General features: G+C 33.3%; 2 protein-coding genes across 3 annotated transcripts; both read right to left on the reverse strand.

The window, feature by feature from the left end:
• Positions 1-221: 221 nt before the first annotated feature.
• Positions 222-3,283, reverse strand: LOC101247757 (ribosomal RNA small subunit methyltransferase). The gene is made up of 2 exons (XM_004230256.5): positions 2,839-3,283; positions 222-1,211 (listed from the first exon to the last, which is right to left on the reverse strand). Exons 1-2 carry the CDS (start codon positions 3,160-3,162, stop codon positions 471-473), a joined length of 1,065 nt encoding a protein of 354 aa, XP_004230304.1. The 5' UTR covers positions 3,163-3,283; the 3' UTR covers positions 222-470.
• A 1,492-nt stretch (positions 3,284-4,775) lies between these two features.
• On the reverse strand, positions 4,776-8,172 carry LOC104644784 (uncharacterized). Of its 2 annotated transcripts, none has more exons than XM_010315200.4 (6): positions 7,833-8,172; positions 7,091-7,249; positions 6,224-6,400; positions 6,027-6,133; positions 5,648-5,949; positions 4,776-5,546 (listed from the first exon to the last, which is right to left on the reverse strand). In XM_010315200.4, exons 1-6 carry the CDS (start codon positions 8,040-8,042, stop codon positions 5,014-5,016), a joined length of 1,488 nt encoding a protein of 495 aa, XP_010313502.1. In that variant the 5' UTR covers positions 8,043-8,172; the 3' UTR covers positions 4,776-5,013. The 2 variants fall into 2 exon arrangements, with proteins under 2 accessions (XP_010313502.1, XP_010313497.1); XM_010315195.4 differs by having other exon boundaries at positions 7,091-7,324; positions 7,833-8,153.
• Positions 8,173-8,491: the final 319 nt, after the last annotated feature.

Consider the following 8,491-nt stretch of genomic DNA (forward strand, 5'->3'; position numbering starts at 1 on the left):
ACTGAGCTAAAAATTAGCCAACTCTTAAGCCACTTTATATCTTATCTGTTTTAAGTTCCTACAGAGATAAAATCTATAAACCACCAGGTGTTGCACACTTGGTTGTGAAAATGCAAGACTGAAAAAAGATAATAAATAGTTCAAAATATGGATGCTTTGGCAGTGACATAGCTCTCCAACAAAAGCAAGAAGCAGGGAGAGATGTTAGAAGATGACTTCAGTAGTGCAACAACTCAACTAGATTGACACTTGTTTGAAGAGTCACAGATACCCAAAAGTGCAGGCTACTACAAGCATACCATAAGAAAATCTTCTAATCTCATTCAAATCCATCATATTGTGAGAAGCTAAGTGCAAATTATCTACAAATTTCAAGACTTTACTCACTATGGGCAAAACAAAATTGGATCTCCATGAGGAGAAAAACCACAAACATGATGATAAGGTTGTATGGCTAACTGCCCCATGGATCAAGAAAAATGAATTCCAGCCTTGTTAAAGAGAGAAAGTAGATGCATGAAATCTGCTTGAGCGAGCTTGGAGGATCTCTTTTCCTCAAAATTTCCTTCCTTCAGCACTGCCAAAACTCTCTCTTTGAATTCTGCTCTTTTCGTATCACCATCATCCATCTCAATGTCATCGTCATCATTTCCATCATCAGCATCCATACTCAAGTCTCCAAATGACTCTCCCAAGGTAGATACATCCAAAGCCATTTCCATATCATTCGAAGGAGCTTTCTCAGAGAACTGTAAAGCTTGCAAAGTTCTATAGTTCTTTTCCAGTATGTTGAGCACGGATTTTTGTCTAAAAATAGAACCTATAGTTTTGTTTTTCCGGTTGAAACAGATCCTGACCAAACCATCCCACTCCTTAAAATTGACAGGAGTAAGTGGTCCCCTAGGTTCAATTCTAACTACAGAAGAATCAACCTTTGGTGGTGGCCTGAAATTATTCTTTCCCACCTTCAATAAGTGTGATACTCGGGCCAACAGCTGTGTGTTCACAGAAAGGCGGCAATAAAGAGTGTCACCAGGTTGAGCAACAAGTCTCATAGCAAATTCTCTCTGGAACATTATTACTGCAGCTCTGAATAAAGGCCTATGAGCCAATAATTTGAAGGTGAGAGGAGATGATATTTGATATGGGATGTTAGCCACACAAATATCGAAGTAAGGGAGATCACACTTAAGAACATCCCCTTGTATAACCTGCAGCACAGAAGATCAGAAGATCAGAACAGTTCTGCATCTCATCATAAATAGATAATGATGGGACGTGCATTTAATTGAAAGCAAGGATAATGTCTAGTCATAAAACCAAAAGGAACATCAATGGAGAGTGATGCCATATGAATTGTCTATTATGTAAGTGAATTCTTATTTTCATACCGCGACCATGATTGTAAGTCATATAGTTGTCAACCATGCATGACAGCTTCAGTAAAGTAAGCGACTACTCACTGATCTGAGAATGCAAGCCTATGCCCTATAGAAGGAAGCAATTGCCAGAGCCCAGATTAATCATAATTTTTTTGGTCAAGTAATAAAGAAATACATAGCAAAATAGGAAATTATGGATGTGAATCTAAACCAGGCCCACAAATCATTGGAAATCAGAGGGAGCAGACATGTCAACCCGATTAAATTTCAGTGCACATAATTATGATAAAACAAATTCCTCTACAGAGGATAATTGCTCTATAAGTGTTCAGAGGTGAGGAATTTGCTATATCATAATTATGCCAATTTCAGAATGCAGAGATACACTTTGTATCCACAAAACCATCTCAAAATCTCATCCTAGGAATCCACAGTCGGGGAAGTATATAATCTTCTAGTTTGGAAATTCAGTTAAATAGAACTGCTGTCTCTTTGGAAACTGAGTGAAACCGATCCAGATCAGTTTGCATAAAGGAACCATGTCAAGCTTAAGTCAGTCAGGTTGTCGATTGTTTGTTCCACTCCAAAGAGAAGCTTGTGACTAAAGGGTGCTGTCGAACTTAGATAAGTAGCCGTTTCTTTAACTTGAAGAACTGTGGAGTGAGTTCATTAAGAAAAGACATTACTCTATATAAGGCCATTTTTCCATACTTAAAGCAGCCATAATTAATAAGAATCACTGAACCACCAACTCATAACCAACACTTCACCCTCAGTTCCTCAGTTAAACCCTCAGTTCCTCAGGTAACTAATTCCTCATTCATCCAACTATTACCTGGAATGGGCTTAACCTTCTATCTAATAAAACCGTCTCTCTTCAGTTCAAAACACAGGCTTAGTTAGTTTCCTGAAATGCCACTACTAAGTGTGAGAATGGGAAGATACATGTTATGGGTCAATGATTTAGTGTCACTCTTACATGAACCGATCCAAATGAGAGCATGTAGTTAGTTTCTTTCTTAATAAAAGAAAAAATCACCAAATGCTAACACATGAAAATGCTTCCCACCAAAAACAGTATAAAACCACTGATTATTTAACACACAACATTCGAATCAAAATTTTATCTAAACAAGTTGCTTCCAAACCACAATTACTTCAATCCTGATAACATATTACCAACCAATCAAACATCACTAACCCAATTCGCATTTATAACAAACAACAACCAATAAATTCTGTTTCAGTTAAACCTCTACTATTCCAATGCTTAATATGCGCAAATCTCATAATTAACTAGAATGAATGCTAATTAACTAGAATGAATGCTGACAAACAAAGGACATCAAGAAATAGGCTATCTTTTTCTTTTCAAAGCTACATTAAGTTCACGTTAGAGTAATTTAAACAATAAATATCTTACAAAAACAAAACTGATCAAATAAAAATAAGATACCTTCAGTCGATTGGATAAAGGAGTTCCTTGAAACCTTCGTTGCAACTCGAGAACCATACGAGGATCAAGTTCAACAGCAATAACAGACTTTCCAGCTTCTAGAAGCTTCTTAGTAAGATTACCGGTACCAGGACCAATTTCGAGGATAACATCGGTAGATTTAATTCCGGATTTTTGGACAATAGAATCAACCAGTAGAGGATTTTTCAGAATGTGCTGACCCTTCGACTTGTGGAACGATATCCCTCCCTGGAAGTGAGGATTTGAGGCAGCGGATGATGACCCTCGCTGAGGCTTATCTTTCTTCATCTTCCCTCCCGCCATGATGAAACTTTTCGACGCTCCCGGGCGAGACTCCGGTAAAGAAATTCCCGTCAAGAGGTGAGAGTAACTGTCTTAAACCTTTAGGAGCTAAAATTGCCGCGAATACAGAGCTAGGGTTTTTAGAGTAATGACTTAGCTTAATTGGGCTAATAGATATCTGTTTGGGCCTCACTGGTTCGTTTTGTATTGGGCTAAGGCCCAAAAATTACTTGGGTTACGGCCTTTGTGTGAGAAAAAAAGGAACTCTAAATTTTTATTTTATTTTTTCAATTATAACAAATTAATAAGTAATGGACGTTCATGGAAATCTAGGATAACATTTTTCTCTTTATCCAATTTGAGAGTTTTGTGTTTCTCAACAGTTACCTTTTTTGGTGTATTACAATAAACTATTTTCTTTTATGTTGTCCAATATCTCTAAATCAAATTTTATATATTTTTTAAATACCATTATTTTATAATGAAGGTTTCACCGATATCTCAACTTGGATTATAATGAAAAAAAAAAGAAATTATCTGTATTCAGTGTTTTATATCAAACGAATATATTCATGACACTTATCTTTACTAAGATAGTTATCATATCTTAAACTTATCACTTAATCGTGATAAATTTAATTTGATTAGTGTTAATATCTTTTGCTAATAAATTTTTATCCCCATTATATATTTACATTGTATACCACTATACCTACAAATATTTTTAAATTTTGACATGCAATCGTTAGTCATCATTTTTTTCTTTTAGGTTTTGTATTTTTTTGTTTGTTTGAAGTTTGGGATGAGATGAAGAATACCGCCATGAAAATTGTGGAGCAATTCAGGTTTGGCGCTGAGTTTTCTAATGATTTTCGTCGATAATTTGAGTAAGTTTTTTGCTTAGCTGTTACTGCTATCGTTTTGATTCTGAAATTCAGAAAGTTGCAACTTTGGCAAAAAATTTTGTTTGATTGGGAACAAGTTATTTCAAGATTAGTTACATCATGACTATCCTGGGATAACTTATCCCACCAAGTATCTGGACAATTTATCTCATCACTATGAGTTATCTCAAACATTGCAACTAAACAAGATACAAAAATTTTATCGCGTCACTATTTATTTTTGTCTCTCATACCAAACGGATTGCGCTTAGTTTTTACTTGAGCCAAAACTTCACGTTTATCCCTCTTTTCAACCTTCCTTTCGTTTTTTTCCATCTTTTAAACTCAAATTCAATTGCAACCAAGCCATATTCATTACTTAAAAGACGCACGTAAAGGTGAAAATAAGAGAAAGAACTCTATGATCAATTGATGCATGGACAAGACTCAGAAAAATACACCACTGCAATTAAGCTGATGCATCAACATGTACTGTTTCATTCTCTTTTCTTTCTTCTTCTTTTTTGTATTTTCCCTCTGAAGTCTCAATGATTTGCAAACTTGTTTATACTTTTTTCTTCTTATTAAAGCTTATTTAGTTCTATTGTAATATTATGAAAGAAAATAATAATAAACAGATTATAATTGTGAAATAAAACTAGAGATTAATTACAATCAGCCTTTTGTACTATTATCTTATGTTTGTATGATCATCCATTACGTAAAATGAGAGTTCAGTTCATTTACTAGTTGAGTGAATAGTAGATCAAACATCTCTATGAAGTTAGATAAAATGTTGTTTAAGCATTTGCATCGATTGCATCGATCAAAACATACATAGGCTAATTTGCATCGATCAAAACATACATAGGTTAAAAGAAAGATAAAGGTAGAAAGTTCTCTACTTACTGGCAGGGAAATAAAAAGGTACTTGCAACAAGAAAGAACATTAAACAAGATCTTATGTCATTATTAGCTAATTGAACCCCTAGTTTATTGTTTTCCATCCGGATTGCGCTTCTTGGTTCCCATCTTGAGTTGGATATCCTCCTCTAGCAGTAGCATAATTGGCAGAAAATTGATCATTTGTTTGTTGTGGAAACATCCAATTAGTATTTGTCTGCATATACGCCATTTCATAGTTTGGTGCAGCATAATTGTTGTTCGCCATCTGACCATAACTGGGGTTTAGGCCATGTACATCACCTGTAGCAGCAACAGGGCTTCTATTTTCATGCTGCTCCGCCAATGAGTAGGGAAATGCTGGTTCGTTGTAGGATGTCACTTGATTTTCCTCCAGCAAATAGTTCTTTAAATTGTTTACCACTGTGTGATTCACTTGACCATTTCCTATCGACTCATTTTCCAGATACATTGCTCGATCGTCCTGGGCTGTAGTATACCAATCAACTTGTTCTGGTGTTGAACCCCCGGGCAACATTCCGATAGTTTGATTTCCCATTGCAACATTCACCATGTTGTTTGATGTTTGGCCACCCCAAAGCCCATTCATTCTCTCACCTGTAAAAGGTGTCAAATGAAAAGGTTAATATCACACTGTGTCAAATGAACAAGTTGAGTCACATTCAAACCAAAATAATGTAGACAGTTATGATCCATACCTGCTACGGGATAACTTGAACTGAATTGTCGAAGAGGTTCACGAACATTAGGGAGTAATGCGGAAGACGAAGAAGAAGGCAACAAATGTAAAGGATAATGCATATTGAGAAAAATTTGTGATCCATAGTCATTGCCAATTGAGAAATCAGAAACCTGATCATTATAATCTGGTTGTTCAAAAAAAGGACATAATTGGCTAGGGAAAGGTTTTTTGCTTAGTTCATTCAGCCTTGCATCACAACGTAGCAGCTTCTCATAGTGCTTGTCAAGTACTCCTGGAGCAAATCTAACACAATGCCTCCTAAAAAAAACACACAAGTTAACAAAAATTTGAATTTGTATAATAGAGAGTCATGATTAAATTTATTTAGTTTTCACCTGTGAATAGGAGCTTGACCTCCAGTAAAATCAGAAGTCTGATGCCATAATGTGTGCTTTCGAGGTTGAGGATTTGATTCACGATGAAACGTTGGTGGTTCATTCAACTGTATCAATAATGAATTTTTTTATATATATATCGTAAAATTAATTGTTCAAAATCTAAAATTACGATATATAAGCGAAAAAAAAAATACCTCAATCTCAAGAACTCCTGGTTGTTCACCTTGTGGCATGATGGCTCTAATAGCAATGATATCTGACCATTGAATTTCAATTTTGCTCTTAAGAGGGCCATCTAGAAGTTCCCAAACTAATTTTCGCTTTGCATAATAGCATTTCGCTATCAGATCACCTTCATGCTTCGAAACTCTCTGACAAATGTTACGGTAAAAAGTTATGTGAAGGTAAATTTTTTGTTGAAATACTTTTTAACATAAAGATATATTAAATTAAAATATTTAAATTAGTAATCAATCTTTTTTATAACTATATGTAACGAATGTATTATAAACACGTGACTAATAACTTATTAATTTTATACTTTTTAAAATGACTAAAAGTGAATTTAGGAGGAAGAATTAGTGGCTAGTTATGAACAATTTTATGTAAATCATAAATATTCTGTTATATTTACAGATTTGAATGAAAAAATAAAATTATAATATTTCTAATTCTCAAATTAATATTACTAGATTTATCAAAAAAATATAATTCTAGAAAACACAATTATTATTTCATTTATCTAATCATCAATTAGTAAAAAGATTTGCATGGTAATTATATTTATATAAACAAAACATAAATTTTGAAAAGATGAAATGGAAAGATTAAAAAGTAGAGCCTAGGCTGGCCTGGCTAATTTGAAATTTAATAGGGATAGTTAAAATTTTTGGAGTATATTTAAGAAAAGAGTTTTTTAGCAATAAGTCTAGGCTTGAGAAATAAAGATAGGTTCAGCCCGTGAATTATCCTGAGATGGACTAGCTCATATTCACAGCTCTATTAAAAACAAATAAATTATAACAAAACTACAAAAATGAATCTGAAAAAAAATTATTTACCTCCCAACCACCAATGGTCAATTTCATAGCAGGAAAATTTGAAGCCTTTAATTTTTCTGAAACGCTAGCAAAATCTTCGATGTTTGTCTTATTACGGGAAGAATTTGATGGTCTTCCTACCCGTCGTGTAGAGCCGTTGCTGTTCTTCCTCATTTTCACCTGTGAAAGTTCTGATTCTAATAAGTTCACGAAAGATGGTGTCTTGCTTAATGTTAGACCAATAAGTTCTGTATCCTGAAAAATATGTTTGTTAATTATTGTGTTTAGTAATAAAGAAAATAATAAAATATTTATTTATTTTACGAATAAAATGAATAAGTTAAAAAAATGAAGAAAAAAAAATACATTTAAAGAAATAGGACAAATGATATAAACAGTATAAAATTATTTCATACTTCAATAGTTTTGATTTTTGATATTAAAAAAAAATGTATGTATGTATGAGATTATTTCATGATAATGGATCTCTTCCAAAAAGATTTTTAAAAAAAAGTTTTAAAAAATGATTCTTGAAGTTTAAGTAGAAGTTTTTTTTTTAATATATAGATGATTGTTATGGAGGGGCCATGATATGCCGACCTTAAATGTGCTGAAAGAAGATTATAAAAATATTTTTTAAAAAAACACATGCAGAAAAGGAAAAAAAAGAAAAAAGAAAAAGCAAGCATGCATATTGGCTATTGATACTAAAATTTAGAAACTTTACAACTAAGCAAACCATGAAAAATGGGTAACAACGAACCTGAGAGATTGATTCTGGGGATGTTCGAAACATTTTTGAGAGACCGTCTTCATCAGATTCTGAACTCATTCTCCGGAATTTTAGCCGGCCGTTCACATCGTCGTTCATAGATTCAGAGCTTTGATGAGATTCAGAGCTTTGATGATCAACACCATATAAGCGTTGATGATCATGACCATATAGGCCTTCATGATCATCTCTTATAACCATGATGATATCAAAGACCAGTTAGAAAAAAAAATTATAATTGTGAGATTTGTTGAAGAGAGAAAATTTAGTTGAAAGGGGAGAAATAAATAGAAGAAGAGAGTGAAAAAGGATGAGTTATGTGTATAGAGAAGAAGACTATTATATAGGGGTTGTGGATATAAAGGACTCTTTGTCTCACTAATAAGTGAAATTTTTAACTTGGGTAGGACATTTTTTTTTTCTATTGGCAGTAGTATAAAATAGTCAAAAAATTTTATTTTTTTTAAACCGTGGTGAATCTGCTACTTTTTACCACTCTCTTCCATTTCTATAAATTTATTATTTTATTTTGTTTTGTTTTGTTTTGTTTTCTTAGATTAGTCAAGTTTTTGGAGGCTTATTTTTTAACAAATTATTTTCTTATTAAAAAAATGATAACAAAGAAAATAAGTGATTATGGTAGCTTTTTT

The sequence above is a fragment of the Solanum lycopersicum genome, chromosome 1, assembly GCF_036512215.1.
Source record: "Solanum lycopersicum chromosome 1, SLM_r2.1".
Lineage (NCBI taxonomy): Eukaryota > Viridiplantae > Streptophyta > Magnoliopsida > Solanales > Solanaceae > Solanum > Solanum lycopersicum.